Below are 23743 nucleotides of genomic sequence, written 5' to 3' on the forward strand. Positions count from 1 at the left end.
GCAGGAATCCCGGTGGCCTTGGGTGGAGATGTGGATGAAGGAAGAATTTTGCATAAAGGTGACATACATTGCTAAGAGAATAGATCAAATTTAAAGAAAAGGGATCAAGGACGATTCTTAAGTTTTAGGTTCTACAACTGGAGGCATAGTGGTTTTATTTACTGAGAGGTGAAAGTTCACAAATAAAGTTCCTTTTATCACAGGGTAAGAAGTACATTACCAAAACCGTCCCCATTTTTGGTTGACTACGAAGGAGGTCAGAGACACAATTAGCTTTAAATTATAGTAATAAGGTATCTGAGATTTTTGACATTTTTTCTTTATCCACTGAAATGATTTCTCATCTTTAGTTTTAGTTAGGGTCCTATTTTATAGATCAATGGTAGGTTTACTTTGTTTTAAATAGTTTAAGGTCACATATTACAAATAAAAGTGTGTTTCCAGACAAATAATCCCAGATTCTGAGACTGAAGAATATTTTTGCATATTGGTCATCTTTATTTCTTCTTTTGTTATAGCTGACTTGGATCCTTTGTCTAATCTCCCAATGTGTGTGGGAGGAGGTTGTTTGTCCTGTTGATTTTTTAAAAAGGTCTTTTTATATTAAGAATATTAACCCTTGAACTGTATGCAACCTTGCTTTGTCACTTGTCTTCCAGTTTTGTTTTTGGTGTTTTCTGATATATTTCATTTTTAAACATTCACATTTATCAATATTTTTAGACAATCAAATTTATCAATATTTTCCTTCATGCTTTTTTGTTGTGTATATAATGCTAAGCCAGTTAAACAGTCATCTACATTTACTTTCCACATTTAACTTTTTAACCTACTTGAGAATAAATCAATCAATCATAACATGGGGTGTCCATGGGCTTGGGTTTTAGGGTATTGGTCACCTGCTTTCATAAGAATAACTATATTATTCCTTGCACATCCCCTTCTAAGAGCTCTGTGCCCAGGATTTTTACTGCTCACTTAGTTGAGAGGTCTCATCATCTAGAATCCCAGAACTAGTGGTGGTGTCACTGCAACACTACATATCCCAGAAATGAAATAGCATCAAATGAATTCTTAGGGGTAAAGGCAAAACAAAACCAACCAAGCAATGAAAAAGAACAAGCACTAAAATGAATACAAACGAAACAAGCTAAGCTAACTGTTTATCAAATTGATAACATAGCCACACACACACACACAAAAACATTTATTTCAAGTATTTCTACCAAAAGGAACCAGGGATTCTTAAATAAATGGCTGATGTCAGTTCTGGGGCAAGGAAAACACTGGGTGAGTTTGAGACGTATGTCAGAAAGCAACAACACACTCAAAGATTAACAGATCATGCCAAAAAAATACAAGATCCAGATGGAACAAGCTCCTACTGAAAAACAAACAAATAAAAGACTATGAGTCCCATAGTCGTATTTGAGAAAGAGAGAGAAAGGAGGTAAAGGAAAGCTCTTCTTTGCCAAAGAAATTCCAGCTAATAAACACAGAAGGAAAGACAGAACTAGAATTTTTTTTTAAAAAATTAAAATATAAATTAAAAACCCACATTCAATGAATTTGTATAAAATAAAAGCATAAAAGTTGTTTCTCCTGCAACAAAATAGGTAGTATTTCCCACTGAAATACAAAACAGCATATACAAGCATGTACAGGGGAGAAAAAAAGCTGGTTTATTTTTTGTTTGATTGGGTAAAAAGCAACACACATCACACATATAAAGCCTTCACTCTTAGCCAAAGTAAAAATGTTCATGTTTTTATATTTTATTGTCAGTAGTATACCAAACCTAATGGGGATTCTAAGCCAGAGCCAGTGGTGTGAGTGATTCACTAGCCCCAAAACTCCAGTCAATCAAACAGATGGGTCCTGACCTGTGTGTGGCTGGCAGTGTGTGTGCCCAGGACAGTGTGGACTGGAGACGGGAATCTACCTGGCAGGAAGAATGAGTTATACCGAAGCTGCATTAGGAGGTAACCCCACTCTTCTTCTAGTTCCCTTGATTCCTGTGGGGAATACCCTCCACCGCCCACAGGTGTCAACAAGAGAATGAAAACAGAGAACCTGAATTATACACAAAAAGTCTAAAAAGATAAGCAAAACTAAAGAACTCAATGTCAAAGACTGAATAAATAGTTTTCATGGTGATGGGTGGAAAACATAGTTGTTCTTTGTTATCATACAAATAAGACAGCATTTCATCCTCTAGACTGTATGCTCTCCTAGGACAGGCACGATTTCTTTTCTCCTCACCATTTGTGATAAATTGCAAACATAACTACAAACTTTTATTCCTCCATGTATTCACATATAAGGCAATGACTTTGCAGCCCCTCCTGTTAAAAGGTGGAATTTATTTTTCCTCCCTTGAATGGAGGCTGGCCTTGTGACTTGCTTTGAATGACAGATTGCAATAAAAGTAAAGCTGTGCTGGTTCAAAGCATAGGTCTCAAAAGGCCTTTCACGGTATCCCTCACCTCCTGCAAATATGCCTAACTTCTGTGTGAACAAGACCAGCCTAGGTGGCCGGGGGATAGGAAACTACTCTGAGCAGAACAGACAGTTGAGGCCACTCATCCAGCCAGCCTTAGCTGACCCACCAGCTAACTGCAGATGGGTGAGAGAGCCAAGCCAACACTGGGAGAGACCAGTGCAGCCTGACTCCAAATGTCAACTTGCAGAATTATGGGCCAAATAAATGGATGTTGTCTTAAGTTGCAATCATGAGATAGTTTATTATGCAGCAAAAGCTAACTGATACACCATTATTCTTGGTGACTACCACAGTAACAGGCATTTATAAGATGCACTTCAAAAGCAGGTTAAATATATTGTTAAATTAATCCACCTAATATAATGCCTGTTGTGCGCCAATGTGTGCTAAGTCCTTAAATAATAAACATGGTCTCTGCCTTCAAGGAGCTTTGGGACTAGCAGAAGAGACAAACACTTAGATGGTATTTATATAAGGATAATATAGGAACTGCCCAGGACCCAGTTTAAGGATAAAAGTCAGAGGAAGCTCCTTAAAGAGGTGATGTGTTAGCTAAGTAAAAAAAAAATCAGCAAAGTTAACTAGATGAAGTAGTGACGGATGTGTGTGTATGTGTGTAATGCACAAACAGAGAAAAGTGTAGAACAGTATAAACTAAACTGCTTGGGAAAACGGGACTGAAGTAGGAGAGGGGAAGATTGTTCACCTTTAGTGGTCTCTGTATTTACCAGCTATGTGAACTTCAGCAAGCCGCACCCCTCTTTAGTAAAATAAGATACCAATAGTACTTAGGGCAGAGAGTTGTTCTGAGAAATGAGATAATTTTCAAGTGCGTAGCATACTGCCTGACAAATAATAAAGCTTAATAAAGACTGCCAACTATCATTGTTTTATTTCCTGGTCACAATAATCACATATTCCTTTGGATTTAAAAATATTTCAGCAAAGTGGAAAATAGATCCTAATCAAAGATCAAAGAGAGATCATTCACACACACCTTGGAAAGAAGCAAATGTTTTATCTGAATTTTTATATCCCATGTTTCTGTAATAAATCAAATCAATTTAAAAGGGGGAGGAGGAGGGTTTCCAGGCAGAAGAAATAGTAAGTATAAAGATAAAGCTGTACAGAATGTATGTCACATATGTGGGACATTACGTTCAAAGGACAGGGTTGGGATAGAAGAGGCAGAGAAAATATCAAGAGCCAGATCATGAAAGGACCTCATATATGAAGCAGAGTTTGGAGCTTATTCCAAAGGCAGTGGGGAGTCATGCCTTCCTCTTACGTGGAATTAATCAATGTAGCAATCTTTTTGGAAAACAATCAAAATATGAATGCTACTATTTAAGTAGGGGTGAGACGATACCATTTTATTTATTCAACTTCAATCAATAACAATTTCTCAGTGCCGTCTAGAGCATTTCTCCAGTGTAAGGAATTCTGAGTGAACACGTTCTGCTCTCAGAGTGTTTTCACGCTAGTAGAAAAGATATCCATAGGGAAATGGATCAGTTCTATGAGCATAATGAGTTGGAAGCACTAATTCAGCGAGATGGGGAGGGAGAGGAGGCTTGGGACAGAGCTTAAAAGGTAAGACTTGAGTGGTGCAGTGAATGAAATATGACCCCAGTCTCTGTCCTTTCCTGGGATTCCATTTTCTCTATATCCCCCTCCTCCCTGCAATCCCCTCCACCATATCAAAGCAGCATTTCTGTCCCTGCATCTACTGCCTGTGATCACCAACACGGATGCTTCAGGTACCAATTTTTAAAGGAATGATATAGTTATTTACAGTACGGTACAACCTAGGCTCAACAAAATTAAGAAAGTTTCAACTTACCCCATTCCAAGTCTCCGAAATAAAATTTAGCAAATTTTCCCTGTTGCTAATGGAACCCACGTTTAAAATAGCTCTTCAAACCTGGCTGGTTAACCCACCACACAGCTCAGCAAAAATCCAGGTTGATTATTTTGAATGCTGCAGCTCTCAACTTCACAGAAGTTTAAGATTTTTCAATGTTAGGTCATACATTAGAAGCCATTGTTTCGATTTATCCCACACAATTTGAATGTTTGGCAAAACTGAAATCCACCATGAAAACTTTTAAGACACAAAATCCAACATGAAAAATTTCAAATAGCTTTGTTATTATATGGGTTACTGTACTCAGTTTAGCAAGAGCAATCACTGGTCATCTCTCTAGTTCACAGGCATAAGCAGCCCCATAGAGGGTGGCATACAGTGAGTACTTACTAGGAGCTCTCAACTGTGGATCCACACTTTCAAGTTTTATTTGTGATCACTTTGTGATCACTACACCACAAAGTGTACTTTTATGATGCTGACTGCTTTCAATTTAGCTAAAATCCACTGCATGAACAAGTGTACGCTGAAGAATTGATGTGTTGGGATTTTTTCTGTACCACAAGAAAGAGTTCTCAGCAGTTATCAAACACCCACTAGGTAGGATGGGAAAGTTAAGCCACCATTTTACATCAGGGAGGTGACCTCCCCTTGCTTTTGTAAAGCCTTTCCCCTCAACTGTGCCTTTAAATGGACAGGACTATAGGCTAGACTTACAGAAAGCAATGCTCCATCAATGACTGAAATCCACTAACCAACTCCTTTACCATTATATATTATGAGAAAATTTATTTCTACATATTCATATGTCTCATTTAACATTCCCCAAGTGGTGCTGAAAATGTTTCCTAAAAATAGACCTGTAACAATCCATTTCAGTATGCTGTATATATTCTGTGTAATTCTCATACTTGGGATATTCTCAGTAAATGAGAACTACTGTAGCAGCTCTTGGCAAGTTAGTAAATTGTAGAGCTTGGGATTTGATCCCAGCCAGTCTGGCTCCAGAGTTTGTGTTCTTAACCACCATGGAATACACTTTCATTGAAGTTAAGCCATTACCATGATATCCTGAATGTACAAAGTATTTAGTATGTATCAGCTATTAATTTTATTCTTTGACTTGACACATATGTATAAATATAATGAATACACATCATAAATAATATATAATATAATATATGTAAAGCTGTGATGATTTTTCAAAAATTCAATGGAAAAGAAACCTAGCCCAAAGGAGAAAGTGAAGATTAAAATATTGCAACTATGTTAAGAAATTAGAAAAAAAACTAAAAGATACAAGTTGTATATCTTTGGTCTACTATGGCCATTTATTTTGTTTTGGCGAACAGTGTTGAAACATGATGACTACAAAAACAGAACACCAGTGATGGCAGGCATCTTTCTCAAGGAAATAAAAGAATATCATGTGGGACATTAATTGTTCTAGGAAACAAACTAACTTAATAAGAATAAAATAAAGATAAAACTGCCCATCATATCCTCATGTATGTCCAGAAGCATTTATGTAGGAATTTAAATGATAATATGTAGACTCACCATTTAGATTTTTAAAAAAAGGTTTTTGCCTAGCATCTGAATTAATTTGGCCTAGGAAACATCTTCTAATATATTACTATTTTTATTTGAAAACCTAATTTTTAGATAATAATTTAAATAAAACAATATAATTTGATTATAATTGTATATTACATCAAAGTTAGTGAAAATTCTCCATATTTAAGTAATAATTGATGTGAAGTTCTTCAAAGCCCAATTAATTTTCCCCAATAAACAAAAACATTCATAACATGTAATAAGGATAGCATATTGATATATGAATTCACTCAATATTTCAATCTAATTAAAATTACGTTATTTGAATATTTACTGAAATTTATTATAGTCTACTTGCTATAGCAGAACTTTATTTTCCATTTTTTTAAATTAGTATTTCTTCAGACACTTAAAAACTGCAGTGTGAATCAAAGTCTCCTGGAAGTATTATCACAGGAGTAACAGGGGTTCTCAGACAACTTGCAAGTACATCCTGCATTTGCAAACCAAGAGGATGAAGAGGAAGGTATGTTGTAGGGGTTCAAAGGGTTTTTGAAATGACCCCTGTAACAAGTTTCAGCTTCTACTTAGCCTGATTCATGAACCTAAAACAGTACCTAGTAAGGAGATTCCAGCCTAGTGTTAACTCAGAAACTGACTTTCTCATGAAACTTGGGGTCAATAGGACCTTGTTTGTGTGTCTCATCTTGGTGAACTCTGGAACCCACAGAACTACCCACGGGAACCAATTTATGTGTGGGCAGTTGCAACCCAAAGGAGTACACTTTAAAAGAAACCTAGGAACTTTTGCCAAGTCCCCTAGAGACTTGGGCTTGGATGCAAGGAAGAGTATGTCACATCTCTGGACTCCAGGAGAACACTTTTCAGAAGAATGGAATGTGCAGGGGACTTCTGCCAGCAAGCAGTAAAGACTGTTAGGCTAAACAATTCCTGTGCCGGGAGATGTTTATTCCAGCATTATTCATCTTTAAAAGAAAAAAAAAAAAAAAAATTCAAGTCTCAATGGGTACAACATCCAGAACAAATATGATGATTAAGGCCTTTAATATTCTCTATACTAAGAAGAGAGCTTATATTTTGCCTACCACATCTGATAGGTTTAGAGGCTCAGAAACTTCAAGTGGAGGCTTGAACCTGTAACTGAGACTCTAAAAATGCCAAGTCTACCAAGAGCAAATAGCCCAGGGGCAGGAGGCAAATCTTGTTTCAGACATATAGCGTATTTTGTGTTTGTGATCTGATGCCTACTCATTTGGGTGGAAATGGCCACACCCTCTCCCAGACTCATGGGGCAAGCTGTCCCTGACCTAGGTTTGGCCAGAATACACTATCCTCCTGCACATAATGATGGGTTCAGAAAAGCCAGACCACTGAGACTTAGAGAGTCAGACCAGGAGTTGTGCTGAAACTATCTGCAGACATACTTGTCCTCTCTGAGGAGACTGGTTGTCAGGGCAATATAAATCTAAAGCTGCTGGTGGTTCTCTTGACCTCCACTTGGAGAAAGCCTGCTGTATTAGTTAGGGTTCTCTAGGGAAGCAGAATCAATGAGAGATATCTATAAATATAAGATTTTATAAAAATGTCTCACGTAACTGTGGTTATGTACAAGTCCAAATTCCATAGGGCAGGCAGCAAACTGGCAAATCCAATGAAGATGTTCAATGAACTCCGCAGGAAACAAACTGGCAATTTCAATGAACTCAGGAAACGCTTCGCTGGTCAGCCGAGGAAAAAGTGAAGGTCCTCTGTCTCACTTAAAAGTCTTCAACTGATTGGATTAAATCCAGCTGATTGCACTCTCTCACTGTGAAAGACACGCCCTCCGTGGTTTATTAACCAGCCATAAACGTCCTTGCAGTAATGGTTAGGCCAGTGTTTGCTTGATCAGACACTTGGGTACTATCACCTGGCCAAGCTGACACATGAACCTAACCATCCACTCCAACCCTTGTCAACTTGGCAATTATACACATCACCTTAAACCATACTTTATCTCTAAGTAGAGAACAATAACCGATACATATTTTGCCTAACAATACTCCACTGTCCTGCAAACAACTGGAAATGCACTAAATCTCTCCAGAATAGGGTGCAAGTCCTTGGGAGACATTAACTCCTAAAATTGATTTCCTTTGAGTTAAATACTGTAAAATGAACAATACAGCTTATGTCATATAATAAGGGGATAAGATAGAGAAGAAAGCAAAGATATTTACTTTACAGACAAATACAAACATGCTCATAACAAAACAAGGAGGAAATATTCATGCCATCATAGTCCTTGTTTCTGTAACTGGTCACATGTTCATAGTTCATATTTATCACTACCTTCTTCCACTACTCATTTTATGTTCCCTTTACCCTCAGTAAGCACTTCAGCTGGCTGTGGTTTTTTGCCTGGTGGGGTGACCCAAACCTTCCTTCTTGAAGTTTCTTGGCCATTGGTAGTCCTCCCTGGATTGGGTTGTTGCAATTTTCCATTGACTTGAATCACGGGGCATGGTAGTACTAAGAGACACACTAGGGGATCTCCTGTATTCCAGGAAAACTCCTCTTTACCTCCATTGTGTCATTGCAGTGCTATTTTTCCTTAATAGTCAGAATCAATCACCCCAGCCAGTATAGTAATCCCCTTCCTTGCCTGTTGATTCAGAGGCATAAGAAGCCCAAAGTGGCCAAGTGGCAGTCTTAACTTCCAGTTCAATGGGATTATTGTTGTGTTTCCTGGTGGAAGCACTCCTCCTTTTGGAACTAAGGCTTATAAACCAGCAGAGCTTAAGCTTGCAGAGACAGGAAGCAAAAATTTTCCTAGTGAATCACTAGGAGTGATAGTGGTGCTACTCCTATTTCTACCCCTTGATTCCTGGACCCATGAATCCTGGCTATTGGAGAAACAGTACCATAGAGTGGATGCTGATTCAGAGCATACACAGCCTCCTGGAGAACACTGCCCCAGCCCTGCAAGTTATTGCCACCTAGTTGGCACCGTAATTGAGTCTTCAACAGGCCATTCCACCGTTCTATCAACCTAGCTGCCTCTGGATGATGGGGAACATGGAAAGACCAGAGAATTCCATGAGCATGTGCCCATCCCCTCACTTCATTTGCTGTGAAGTGGGTTCCTTGTTCAGAAGCAATGCTGTGTGGAATACCATAATGGTAGACATGGCATTCTGTAAGTCCATGGATGGTAGTTTTGGCAGGAGCATTTTGTGCAAGGAAGGCAAACCCATATCCAGAGTATGTGTCTATTCTAGTAAGAAAAATCACTGCCCCTTCCATGATGGAAGTGGTCCAATGTAATCAACCTGTCACCAAGTAGCAGGCTGATCACCTTGGGGAATGGTACCATATCAGGGACTGAGTGTGGGTCTCTGCTGCTGGCAGACTGGGCAATCAAGCAGTGGCTGTGGCCAGGTCGGCCTTGGTGAGTGGAAGTCCATGTTGCTGAGCCCATGCATAACCTCCATCCCTACCACCAAGACCACTTTGTTCATGAGCCCATTGGGCAATGACAGGAGTGGCTGGGGAAACAGGATGATTCCTATCCACCAAACAGGTCATCTTATCCATTTGATTATTAAAAACTTCTGCTGAAGTCACCCTCTGGTGAGCATTCACATGGGACACAAATATCTTCATGTTTTTTGACCACTCTGAAAGGTTCATCCACATACCTCTTCCCCAGACTACTTTGTCACCAATTTTCCAATCATGTTCCTTCCAAGTCCCTGACCATCCAGCCAAACCATTAGCAACAGCCCATGAGTCAGTATACAACCGCACCTCTGGCCAGTTCTCCTTCCAAGCAAAGTGAACAACCAGGTGCACTGCTCAAAGTTCCGCCCACTGTGAGGATTTCCCCTCACCACTGCCCTTCAGGGACATCCCAGAAAGGGGCTGCACTGAACAGCTGTCCACTTTCAGAAGGTGCCTGCATATCGTGTAGAACCATCTGTAAACCAGGCCCGAGTTTTCTCTTCCTCAGTCAACTGATTGTAAAGAACTCCCCAAGACACCATAGCTGTGGGCTGGAAAAGAGAAGGTAATATGGCAGGAGTGGGGACCATGGGCATTTGGGCCACTTTCCTCATGTAACTTACTTGTGCCTTCAGGATCTGCTTGAGTTCTATCTCATATATACCATTTCCATTTTATGATGGAGTACTGCTGTACACGCCCAACTTTATGGCTTGGTGGGTCAGACAACACCCAGTTCATGATAGGTAATTCAGGTCTCTTGGTAATTTGGTGGCCCATGGTTAAGTGTTCTGTCTCTACTAAGGCCCAATAGCAGGCCGACAACTGTTTCTCAAATGGAGAGTAGTTATCTGCAGAGGCTGGTAAAGCTTTACTCCAAAATCCTAAGGGCCTGCATTGTGGTTCTCCTATAGGAGCCTGCCAAAGGCTCCAAAGAGCATCTCTATTTGCCACGGACACTTCCAGCACCATTGGGTCAGCTGGATCATGTGGTCCAAGTGGCAGAGCAGCTTGCACAGTAGCCTGGACCTGTCGCAGAGCCTCATCTTGTTCTGGTCCCCACTCAAAACTAGAAGCTTTTCTGGTCACTCGGTAAATGGGCCAGAGTAGCACACCCAAATGAGAAATATGTTGTCTCCACAATCCAAAGAGGCCAACTAAGTATTGTGCTTCTTTTTTGGCCATAGGAGGGGCCAGATGCTACAGTTTATCACTCACCTTAGAAGGGATATCTCGACATGCCCCACACCACTGGACACCTAGGAATTTTACTGAGGTGGAAGGCCCCTGTATTTTTGTTGGATTTATCTCTCATCCTCTGCCGTGCAAATACCTTACCAACAAATCTAGAATAGTTGCTACTTCTTGCTCACTAGGTCCAATCAACATGATATCATCAATATAACGGACCAGTGTGATGTCTTGTGGGAGGGAGAAATGATCAAGATCCCTGCAGACAATATTATGACATAGGGCTGGAGAGTTGATATAACCCTGAGGTAGCACAGTGAATGTAAACTGCTGGCCTTGCCAGCTGAATGCAAACTGTTTCTGTTGGTCTTTACTAACAGCCACTGAGAAAAAAGCATATGCCAGATCAATAGCTGCATACCAGGTACCAAGGGATGTGTTGATTTGCTCAAGCAATGATACCACATCTGGGACAGCAGCTACAATTGGAGTCACCACCTGGTTAAGCTTACCATAATCCACTGTCATCCTCCAAGACCCATCTGTTTTCTGCACAGGCCAAATAGGAGACTTGAATGGGGATGCAGTGGGAATCACCATCCCTGCATCCTTCAAGTCCTTAAGAATGGCATTAATCTCTGCAATCCCTCCAGGAATCCAGTATTGCTTCTGGTTTACTATTTTGCTAGGCAGGGGCAGTTCTAGTGGCTTCCACTTGGCCTTTCCCACCATAATAGCCCTCACTCCATGAGTCAGGGAACCAATGTGAGGATTCTGCCAGTAGCTGAGTATGTCTATTCTAATTATGCATTCTGAAACTGGGGAAATAACCACAGAATGGGTCTGGCGACCCACTTGACCCACTGTGAGACAGACCTGGGCTAAAACTCCATCAATCACCTGACCTCCATAATCCCAACTCTGACTGGTGGTCCAGAGTGACATGAACCTAACCATCACACCTGCCAACACAGAGAAGAGCAGAATCCAGAACAGAAAGAGAAAGGGAGAGGAAGCACAGTGTTCTGATAACACTGGGGGAACCCCTTGGATCCTGTTAGGCCTGAAGCCAGATGTAACCTGGATAGATCAAATAATTCAACCAGTAAATTCCTACTTTGTTCAGGCTGGTTGGCACTGGCTTTTCCATCACTTGAAAACCAAAGAATCCTGACTGGTTTACCTGTATTTCCACTCACTTAAATTCAGCAAACATTGACTGACCCTCTTGGGGATACTGGGCTTGGTAGAAAAACTAAGGTTGGGAGGAGCCCTAGAGATTTGCAGGCCACATGCTGTTTTGAAACCACAGATCATGTATGTCTGTACCGACCCCCATCTCACTGAGCCAGAACAGTCCATTTGAAAAGCAAGGAAAGATAAAAGCACCCAATTGGCAAGCACGCTTAAAAAAAAACTTAAAATTGGCAATATATTTTTAAAAGCTAAGCAGCAAAGAATAAAATTATCTTTGAGAAGCAAAAAGAGGCAAATATTTCTCATCTAAAAACAGTATTCAAGAACACAACAGTAAATACTTTATTCAAAGCCTACTGTACTGAAAATAATAATGTGGAAAAATAAACTCATTCTAAATAAACTCATTTATCCAAATAAACTCATTTGGATATATTGTAGTGTTAATTATGATGGAGATCAAACAAATGAATCCAGAGAAAGCATGAAACACTTGTACAAAATTATTTGGAAGTTAATTTAGATAGCTTTGTATTTTAAATAATGTACTTTGATAGCATTAATCAGTATGTATGCTTTCAACCTGAAAATACATGAGGAAAGAGAATATCTTTCCAAATCAATAAACATTTAATTAGTTCATACTATGAGCCAGGTACTCTGGGGGACACAGTGTTGAAATGCTTCAAGGTGTTTGCTTTTAATAAATGAAGGGTTACAATAGCCACAGCCTTCATAAAACTAGATGAGAACTTTAAGCTGAGTGGAAAAGGACACATTTCCCACAGATCTTGTATTAGTATCATTCACCATTTATAAATAAAAGAAACACATTATTACAAATGTTTTCTAACTAGGTCCTAATAAAAAGATAAAATGAGAGTTGCATATTAACATTTACATAAGTAAGTCTGATAAGAATACCAAAGGTTGTCATGTAAGGCAAATCCTAAGTAAAACCAAGAAATAGAGTTCAGCTTCAGCCCCACTTTCCTGTTTTTTGTTCTGTTGCACCATTATTCAGGTGCTATCTGGTCCCACGCTCATAAATCTGGAAAGCTCTCCAAATTCTGAAGGTATACCTCTCCTTTTGTCCAAGTATTGATCATTCACAATTTTTAAGGAGGGAAGAATCTTATGAATAGCTTAAAATGCTATTTTCTGGAGGTAGGGTAAGGGTGGGAAAACATTAATCATTTACAATTTATTTACTCTCACCATGCAGAGGAAATCTGATATCATTGTAAACAAAGGGAATTTGGGGGTTCCATTTCCCATAACAGGTAAAAGAACCAACCAAACCGATCTGGGTATAAACTATAATTTAGAAAGATAAGAAATCTGTGATCTGCATTCCTCTTTATTTCCATATGCTGAGGTTTATTTCCTTTCCACACAGGCTCCAGTAACAATTTATTTTAAAGACCCAACCTTACCTCAGCTACCCTAAAGGGAAAGGGATTTTTACACTCCCCCTTCAAGCGCTCTTCCTGCCAGCTGCACTTACGAGAGCAGACAGCCCAGCTCTGGGCCCCACAAGGAGGACCAGATGGAAAGCAAAGAACCTTCGCCGAGGATCAGGGCGATTCTCTCCTGCCAGGTCTCAGGCTTCAACACACCTTATTAACTTTCACAGAGCAACCTCATACAGTAATTCACAGCAAGCGTTGGTGATTAATAACTAGCTTAATGTGTTCTGGCACAGAAACAACACAGTAATATATTTTAAAAGAGGTAACTACAAAGCAAAGGGGATAGAACACTATATTGAATTTCAAATACCTAAGCAGCTGGTCAAGTTTTGAGACCAAGAAGCCATTCCAGCACCCCTCAAATCAAATCAATTTTAACAATGATCTCATTTATCATAAAGGAAGGCTGGCCTTGCTAACAATGTGGTAAATGACCCTTAGCTAGACACCTTTCTTTTTTGCACCCTCTGTTACTACTTCATATATGAAGTGTCATAATATCTATCGATGCACAAAACAAGGTCCCTCACACCTAGTGGATGTCAGTAGTTTTAAAGAGGTCTTACTGTGGGTTGAAAGAAACTCAAAAACAGTCAACACAGCTTTGAAAGGATAAAGATCCATGGAAAGGTAATAGCTACCTATAGTTCAGTATCTACTATAACTAGATGCTACATTATATTTTTAATTAAGATAATACCTAATATGCCATCTAAAGAAATCACAAAAGAAAAGTGGCTTTAAAGAGAAGCAAAATTGTCTTCATTATAAAACTAGAGTCAGTGCCCAGCACATGATGGTTATTTGCTAACTGCATGTTCGATGCATTTATAAGTTTACCGAATCCAAACTAATTAACACACAGTTAGGCTGAAGTCAATGCCACTTCTCCTTCAAGAGGCTTGGCCACTCGCGTAGAGCGTCCAGAGTTCACAAATGCTCACATTCAGCACAATCTTGGCCACTTAGGTTTCCTCCCCCCCAAAAAAGAAAGAAAAAAATCCTGTTTCCCAACACAGGACGATGCACTCCTTAAGCAAAAGCAAGGTAGAGTACTGAGGTAAAGAAAACAATGTTATAAACTAGAGTCAATTTTTACAAATGCTGAAGCAGAATAAAATCCTAAAAGTCATCCACACTGACAGGCAATTACTAAATCATTCTCAGATTCATTTACATTTTAAATATCTTTTCTCTGTATATAAATTCTCAGATGATGGTACCTTTTTGCCCACCAAGGAAAAGCTTCAAATACTAGCAATATTCCCTTTAGTCTTAATTCTTCTGGCTATTCTTTATATAATGAACCTTTGGAATATGACTCTGTCCCTTTAAATTCCAGAGTCCTCTAACTATACATTGAGAAAAAAACATCTTAGTACCAGGCAGAGCCAGACCTTTCCCAGTTAAGGATGTTGAGGACTTGTCTACAGTTACACAGAGACAGAAAATAAGAACAGAAGGCAAATATACTGACTTTTATGTTGGAGCTATTTCTTACACACCTACCTTATGCCTCTGGGTCCAATAGTTCTTAGCCATTACCTGCTGCTGAAGGTTAATACCTTTGTCAGAAGAAAATTTCCTTGTATCAACACTTCATCAGCTCAAATGTTTGCAGATTAGCAAAACAAGTCAGAAGTACTTTTGCATAGATTCCCATTTCCTCTTAGAATGGATATACAAAAAAAGGTCGTCAAATCACCCAACAAAACTACTCATAAACTGTTTGTAACCAGTAAATAACTAATTAGTATGTGGTACACTACTGAGTGTTTATTACCATTATATACTAGTTCTCTCTCACTCAAGGAATTCTTCCAATACACCCAGCTGGTAAACATGAAAGATTTTCCCCAAAACAACACATCTTTGTAAAATAAATTACAACTGGACATAATACAGATATGTCATATCTGCCATAAAACAGAGCCTGTAATTCTAGCAAACCTACCTACTTGACATTACACAGTAATCCTTGCATCTATTTGGGGCCATAAAGCTAGTTCTCACCAGTGTAATGTAAGCACAAGTGATGTGTGTCACTTACCGGCCAAAGTGGATGAGAAGAGGCTTTGTCTTTTCCATCTTCTATCTTTTCTCCTCCTGCCTGAACACAGGGGACTCCAAGACCCTAGTGAATAGCAGAGACTCAATAGGGAAGGAACCTGGGTTCCAGAAAAAGACCAGAAACACCCACATTGGAAGTCTATAGAAAGAAACTTTTATTGTGTTAGGCCATTGAAATTTTGGAGTTTATTTGTTATAGCTGTTAGCAAAACTCTCACTAACACATTAAACTTATGAGATATATCCAGGAGCAAAGTATTCTGGACATCCAGATAGTAGTAGCTGCCAATAAATGTGGCATAGCTGCATCAGTTTAATTATTAAATTTCTCCCATCTATCCTGCTGCCAAGATCACAGACACTTGCTAGGCTAAACTCAGTTCAGCCAAAGTGCTGATGTTCTCATGGTTAAGATAAGCATTTAAAAGGAACTTGTATTCTACCAATATGGAGGATGATATGGCATATTGCCACAGTACCTAACTTCAGATTTCTACTACAAATTATGTCTCTATAAGTCTTTAGAATCCAAGGGTATTTCCTTGGACTCTTTATTGTAAGATCCTTCTTCCAAAACAATGTTTCTCTAGTAGTAGTAGTAGTAGTAGTAGTAGTAGTAGTAGTAGTAGTAGTAGTAGTAGTAGTAGTAGTAGTAGTAGGCTGTAGGTGAGAAGGTGTTTTTTTTTTGTTTTTAATGGGGAAAAAGAACGCATCAATTAGCAACGGTGTGAATCGAAGGAGTTTTTTGGTGACATTTTACAATCTGCAAAATCATGTCCAGATTTCCAAGGTTCTGACTAAAATTAAAATTGTGCCTCCTTTTTAATTAAAAAAAATACACAAAGTATATATCTCCCATGGTCAATAAATCTTTGTTCAAATGATGAGCTAAATTCCAATGGAAATGTTACTGTCTATTTTGCATCTGTTTTCAGAGTAACTAGTAATGATGCTGCCTTATCAAAAGATGATGGTGCCTTCTCAAAAGAGAACAAGTAAAGAATGGCTGGGGTAGTTGCTGATTCAGGATTACATTGAGGAAATGTGACCATCCCTTTGAGATGCATTCCATTCAGCAGGCAGGATGCTAAAGAACAAAGCTTGAAATGAATCGTAAGTACAGAGTCCCACAAAGTACTCATCATAGCTTGTGGCAGATGAGATCATCGAGTATGATATCCCCACACATCACACAACGCCAAAAATTTATTTCCTGCTTAGCCCATGGATAATTTTAGCTGTCATGCACACCGTTCTCTCAAATCCTTAAACAATTTCACCCATATTAACTTTGTGCTGTATTCATCAAATGACAAGGTGAGGTTACCTAGAAAGAGTCTGGTATAGACAGAACTTTCCACATAGATCCATATATACAAAAAATACCAATGTTATCTTGGAAAAGGGGATAGTTCAACTGCGTAATATTATACTGAAACATGAAAAGTCACTGAAGTTAGCTTTTTCCAATAATTGTGCCTTGGTTTCCAGGCTACTAAGATAAATACTATATAGTGGGGTTGGTTTAACAACAGGAATTTATTGGCTCACACTTCAGAAGCTAGAAGGCTTACTTTCCCCCAGGGTCGGTAGCCTTCTGCTGGCTAGCAATCTCTGGGTTCCTCGGCTTTCCTGTCACATGGCAACGTCCTCTCCTTTCTCCTCCAGGTTCTGTTGACTTCTGGCTCCTTGCCCATCCCATGGCTGTCTCTCTTTAAATGACCTCTAGTAATGGGATTAAGACTCATCAGGATTCTGCTGGCCACACCTTAACTAAAATAACACCTTCAAAAGGTCCTATTCACATTGGGTTCACACCCACCGGAATGGGATTAAGATTAAGAACATGCAAAAAATTTCCCCCCTGGGGTATATAATTCAATCTACCACAAATTGAGACCAAATAACTAATTAATTTCCTCTATTGTTCAATTTTTTTCTGATTAAAAAATTATCATGGTAACATATCTACAGCACAATATTTCCTATTCTAACCACTTTCAAGTATATAACCCAGTGGTATTAATTACACACACAATGTTGTGCTACCATCACCACCATCCATTACCCAAACTTTGTTATCACCCCAAGTAGAAACTCTGCATCTATTAAGCAATATTTGCCATACCTCCCTCTCCCCAGCCCTCTAATCTACTTTATGTCACTATAAATTTGCTTATTTTAGGTGATTCATATAAGTCAAATTATACAACATTTGTGCTTTTGTGTCTGGCTTATTTCATTCAACATGATGTCTTCAAGGTCATCCATGTTGTAGCATGGATCACAACTTCATTCCTTTTTATAGCTGACTAATATTCCCTTATATATATTTACCACACTTTATTTACCCATTCATTAGCTGACGGACACTTGTTGCTTCCGTATTTGGCTACTGTGATTAATGCTGCTATGAACATTGGTGTAAAAGTATCTTTTTCAGCCCCTGCTTTCAATTCTTTTGGGTATATACCTAGAAGTGGGATTTTTGGGTCATATGGGAGTTCTAACATTTAATTTTGAGGAACTGAGAAACTTTTTTACAGCAGCTACAGCGTCAGCACAGTATTCCTATTGTTCATATTGCTCCGCATCCTCAATGACACATTATTTTGTTTTTTTAATAAAAGTCATCCTAGTGGGTGGGAAGTGGCATCTCATTGTGGTTTTGATTTGTGTTTCCCTAATGGCTAATGATGTTGAGCATCTTTTCATGTGCTTATTGGCCCCCTGCATATCTTCTTTGGAGAATCTATTGTTAAATTTTAATCAGTTTTGTAAGAATACTTTCTTCATGGAGACTTCCTTATTTTCCTGTGATGGATATAACACCTCTCTCTTTGTACGTGTAGTTTTCATGGCACTGATCACTTTCTAATTTATGAGGTACATAATTATGAGGTACATAATTCTCTACTTTGTTTTTCTAGCAGTTTATATGTTGCTTTACTATACTAATAGATCCAAACTCTGAAGAACTATCCACATCTGTTTTATTTTTGAGGTTCCACTATTGCCTTATCTAACATAGTGCACACAAACAGAAAGAACACAACCATTTTAACATAAGCACACACATTACAGAATGCTACCCACTGAACTCATGTCTATAATGTTTTATGGGAAAAAGTTCATGTCCAATTTGTCAGTGCAAATGAAGCTACTATTGCTGCATGTAAAATACAGTAGCCACAGTGGAAGTACTGGTGGATATTTTTTCCAATAACTAAATTCTGCTCTGAGAAATGACAGAGGACACCTTTCAAGTTAATTCCAGTGGAGCCTAGAATAAACACCCAAACACTAGCATTTTTAAAATATGGAGATTAATCACTATATTAAATATTGTGCTTAAACTTTTCAACAATAATTCTTCATTTACACCAGGTAGTGACATTTTAAGTTCAAGGTACCATATTTGCAAAATGCTAATTGTTTCTATAACACTGCAGCCTAAAATGTAAAACAAGATATGATCGCAAATAAATTTTAAAATGTTTTCAACATTTATTTGGAGGTCTAAGTAGAGGCCTAATAATTCCCATTTATTTTATGCAGGACAGTCAATTTGTCCTTTGTTTCAAAATATCATATTTCATCTATTCTAAGGCACACCATTATTTTACATCATTAAGTAATAAAAACATTGCCAATTAAATAGAAGATGTCAACAATTTTAAGAAACATTAATTTCTGCAATGGTAAAATATAAAATAAAAAGCTTTTCTTAGAATCAACGAAATGTGATATTTAACAGAGAACATGTAAGATGCAATAAATATATTATGGAAATGTGATAGAGGAAGAAGGAAAGAAATGCTTACTAGAGCTGGACATTTTATGTTCACTTATTGTCCTCAACTAAAATTATTTATTTATATAATCACAATATATAATTTTAAAAGTATACAGCATGATCAGACTTTTAATGATTTACATCAACTATTATAGTAATGTAACTTTAATGGTCAAAAGTGCTGTGTATGCCTAGAAGCTGGTACCCGGGTTCCCTCCAGGAAAGGAACTAGGTAGTGAAGCACAGTTTAAGAGAGAATTTTCACTGTGTGCCATTTAGTACCTTTTGAACTGAGTGTCATAGGAATGTATGCAAATGTAAAAATAAAATCATTAAAATAACCTCTATTCTTTAATAAGTTGGGGAAATAGAACATAATGTCTAAAGAGTTTGGTTTTCCTAATCTACCAGTTTTGGGAAAAAAAACAATTGTAAACATGACTTAAGAGTTTGGACTCAATGCAGACATCACCCTAAATTTCAGTGTCATTGAGGATCCATGGTATGTACGTCAGAGAGAAAATACGTCAGAGAGATGATCTACATCCTCAGGTTTGTAAGAAAAACATCTCCTTGCATGTGAAATGTTTGCCATCCCCTTTCATTGAAGACATCATTGGGCTTCTTCAGGAGAAGGAGAATTTGCCATTTTGAACAAAATTATACCTTTGGTTTCCAAGAAAGCACTTGGGTTGGAATAAGTTTCAAACATCTGGATAAAGCCATGAAGCAATAGACAAATGAGGGATGGCTGCAACATACTTGGATTTCTCAACCATAAAGGAGAAGCAGTTTTAAAAGGTAAGAAATACAAATTTAAGAGTGATATCCTATTTGTGTACCCAACCTGGGACCTCAGAGTTGCCACAAAGGCCGTGGAAGGACAGGACCTCTTTTCTGTCTAGCATTTTCCACCTGTGGTACAACTTAGGACCCCAGATAAATGAAGGCTTAAGATGAGCTGTTACTTTTGAGTTTTCACCAAACTGCCTCCAACTGGCATCTTCTGCTTCAGAAAAGTTTCAAATTTGAACCGTAGGTGGGTATGGTGGATAAAGATGAGTGAACTGACAGATCTGTGTGGGAAAGCACATACTATCTGTCAGACTGTCTTTATAAAATGGGAAAAGACACTTTATAAAATAGGAAAATCTGATTCAAATGTATAGATTACACAAAGGATCCAAAATAATGCTTTAAACGGTTCCTGTTACCTTAAAGTTTGCTCCTGACTTTTGATTCAAAATCCCCTCCTAACATTTTGCTGTAATGCTGTGGCAAGTACATGTTTTCATTACATCTGCAGCATGCAGCTGGCTAGAACACATACAACAGAAATTCAGTTTTATTTTGAGTTATGTGCACTAGCTCTCTTACAAAAATGCTCCCATAGGTTTTCAAGACCTGTCCAAAAATTGACCACGGGAATCCAAAAATCACACTCCAAAGAGAATCTGGTTCAATTTTCATTGACTATAGCTATACATTTGATACGGCCTTTCTGTCAATAAAACACAAAATAATATAGATTTTAATTCAGATTCCATTTTTTCTAGGATGATCAAAATAACTAGAAACAATCATGGTACCTGGTTAAAGAGCAGGTAATTGATTACCAGGAAAATGCAACAAAGAAAAATGACCATTAAACCCCTTAAAGGGAGAAGCCCTAGAGAAGCATTTTTCAGAGGTGTGGTCTATGCATTCCAGGACCTTTCCATGGGTCCAAGAGGCCCAAACTGTTTTCATAATAATACGTAGCATTATTACCCATTTCACTGTGTTGCTGCTTGCACTGGTGGTGCAAAAGCTATGGTGTGTAAGGCTGCTGGCACTTTGGCATGAGTCAAGGAACTAACACCAGCTATACGGGTCACCACTGTATTCCTCACCATCACATACTACATGGTAAGAGGGCAGGGAGGTGAAATTAGCTTAACTAAGCATATCCTAGATAAAACAGTAAAAATGCTGACCCTTGCGTATGCATAATTTTAATATTCTGTTTGACAAGAAGAGATGTACACATAATCAAAGAACAATTATGTCTAGGAAAGGCACTTGTGTGACTGAGTAGCAAGCTGAATTAGGATTTTTTTCATGGAGTGCCATCTTTTCTTGAAATAATGACTGACAAATAAACTACGGTTATTCAGACTTAAGTATTTGGCAAACATTTTCTTGAAATTAACCAAGCTTGTCATTTCAAGGAAAATAACTGACAGCATCTGTTGCCAATAATAAAATTTGAGCTTTCCAGACAATATTTGTAGTCATTCTCTAGAGCTACTATGACAAATACCATGCAGTGTGTTGGCTTAAACAACAAGCATTCATTCGTTCACAGTTTTGGAGACTAGAAGTCCAAAATCAAGATGATGGCAAGGCCATGCTTTCTCCCTGAAATCTGTAGTGTTCTGGTGCTGGTTTGCTGCAATCCTTGGGGTTCCTTGGCTTGTATTTATGCCTCCAGTCACCTGGCAAACTCTCTCTCCTTGTGTCTACTCTTGGGGTATCCATGGACTTCTGTCTTCTGGCTTCTCTTTATAAAGCCTCCAGTAATTTGGATTAAGCTCCAGCCTGATTCAGTTGGGTCACACCTATTTAGGATATTAAAAGATCCTATTCACCATAGGAACATGGACCAAGATTAAGAAATGTCTTTGTTGGGGTACACAATTCAATCTACAACAATATTAAAATTCCAAAAACTTGCACACCACCAAGAGTCTGATGGATATCCAACCTTTAATAACTTTTCTGGTAAAATTGATGGTGGCTTTTTTATACTGCATAAAATGTCAACATTTGAAGGATTTGCATAACTTGGAACACCAATATTTTTCAAATGACCAACGCATGATGTTACAAAGTTATGCATGGATAAATAAAAATTTACTCAAAGTGACAAGCAGACCAATAGATTTTAATGGAGCAGAGTAAAAAAGGTACATTAATATAGTTTCAGATTCCACATTGCAGCAAATCTTCAAGAAAGTGCTGCTTGTTGAGTTCTGGTGTAGTATCTAAGAAGAATATTCACAATTTTTTGAAAGGCTATAAAAATAATTCTTCTCTTTCACAACTATATAAAGTCATATTTTCTTCATATCCTTCAACCAAAACACATAGCAATAGATTAAATGCAATGTTAGATATGAAGATCCAGCTGTTTTCTATTAAGCCAGATGATCAAGAGATTTGCAAAAAATATAAAGCAATGCTCCTCTTCTTACTAATTTTTTTATTTGGAAAATATAGCTATTTTTTATAAAAATGTTATTAATGATAACATGCAATGGGTTTATTTTTATTTTGATGACTTAATAGGTACATATTTTTAAATTTTTATCATTTGAATTTCTAAAAGAATAAATATTAGTAGACATAACCCACATAAATAAAACTCTTGGGGGTTTATAAAAAATTTTAAGAATAAAGGGATCCTGAGATCAAAAATTGAGAAGCTGCCCTGATTAAATACCCAGAGAATAGAAAGTTATACCTAGAAAAGATAAGCAATTTTCCCAACACTGATCAGCTAAATTGAGATGTTTGTAATAGTCAATCAACAAATATTTTAGTGCCTATTATGTGGGATAGAATATTGAATCAGGTTAAATAAGAATGTCAAATAAGAACTTACCCTCAAGGACCTTACATATTAGTATGTGGGGGAGCCAAGAAGGAGGAAACAAAAAATAATATAATTTAATTAACTATGTACTTCTTTAAAGAATATAAATTAGGTCTATATGACAAAGAATATAAATTAGGGCCATAGCAAGGGGATAGAGGTGGGCATCTTTAATTAGAGGGTTGGTAAAGGACCCTCTGATATTTTAGAACACCAGAAGGAAGAGCTCTCCAAGCAGAAGGAAAATCAAGGGCAAGATTCTGGAATGGAAACAAGTTTGGCATTCCAGGGACGCGCAGAAGGTTTAAACAGGGTGAATGAAACGGGTGATCAGAGGGAAAAGTAGGCAGGATCCAGATCATGCAGGACCTTACAGGCCCGGAAAGGAGTCTGCATTTTATTTTAGTTTCAATTCAAGGTCACTGGCGAGTTCTCAGCCATGTGTGTGGACTTGGAGACGATGGAATTATCTGACTTAAAATGGAGGAAGATAATTCCGGCCTCTGTGTTTCAATGGACTGTAGGAGGGAAGGATTGGAGGCATGATGACTAGCTAAGCAGCTGCTGTTGTAGGCAAGAAAACATGGGGCTTAGAAACCAGAGATGGCAAGAAATGCTTAGAATCAGGGGATTATTTAGGGTCACAGCAGACAGGAATAAATGAGAGATTATAAGAGTGAAAGAGAGGGTTGACTCCAATTTTATTTTGTTTGAGCGACTAGTTCGATTGTGGTGTCATTAATTGAGAACTGAAAGATCTACAGGATGTGAATTTTTGCAGAAGTTGGATGGGGAAAGGAATCAACGGTTTTGTTTTTGTTCAAGTTAAGTATGAGATGCCTATCAGAAATCCAAGTAGAGATGTCAAATAGGCCATTGGCTATGTAAGTCTGGGGCTTTAAGGGAGAGTTCCAGCCTAGAGATGTACATTTGAAAATCATCAGCAGAG

The 23743-nt window shown here is 38.1% G+C and overlaps 1 protein-coding gene across 7 annotated transcripts in view; it reads right to left on the reverse strand.

Moving 5' to 3' along the window:
* MCTP1 (multiple C2 and transmembrane domain containing 1) overlaps positions 1–23743 on the reverse strand; it is a 549320-nt gene that overhangs the window by 361277 nt on the left and 164300 nt on the right. For 5 of the 7 annotated variants that reach the window (XM_037800839.1, XM_037800843.1, XM_037800840.1 and 2 more), the window contains exon 2: positions 15342–15425. The exons of the other annotated variants lie outside the window; for them this stretch is intronic. In XM_037800839.1, the coding sequence (XP_037656767.1) occupies positions 15342–15425 (84 nt within the window). The remainder of the gene's footprint in view (positions 1–15341; positions 15426–23743) is intronic. 7 annotated transcript variants of the gene reach the window in all.

This window comes from Choloepus didactylus, chromosome 13 (assembly GCF_015220235.1).
Source record: "Choloepus didactylus isolate mChoDid1 chromosome 13, mChoDid1.pri, whole genome shotgun sequence".
NCBI classification, from domain to species: domain Eukaryota; kingdom Metazoa; phylum Chordata; class Mammalia; order Pilosa; family Megalonychidae; genus Choloepus; species Choloepus didactylus.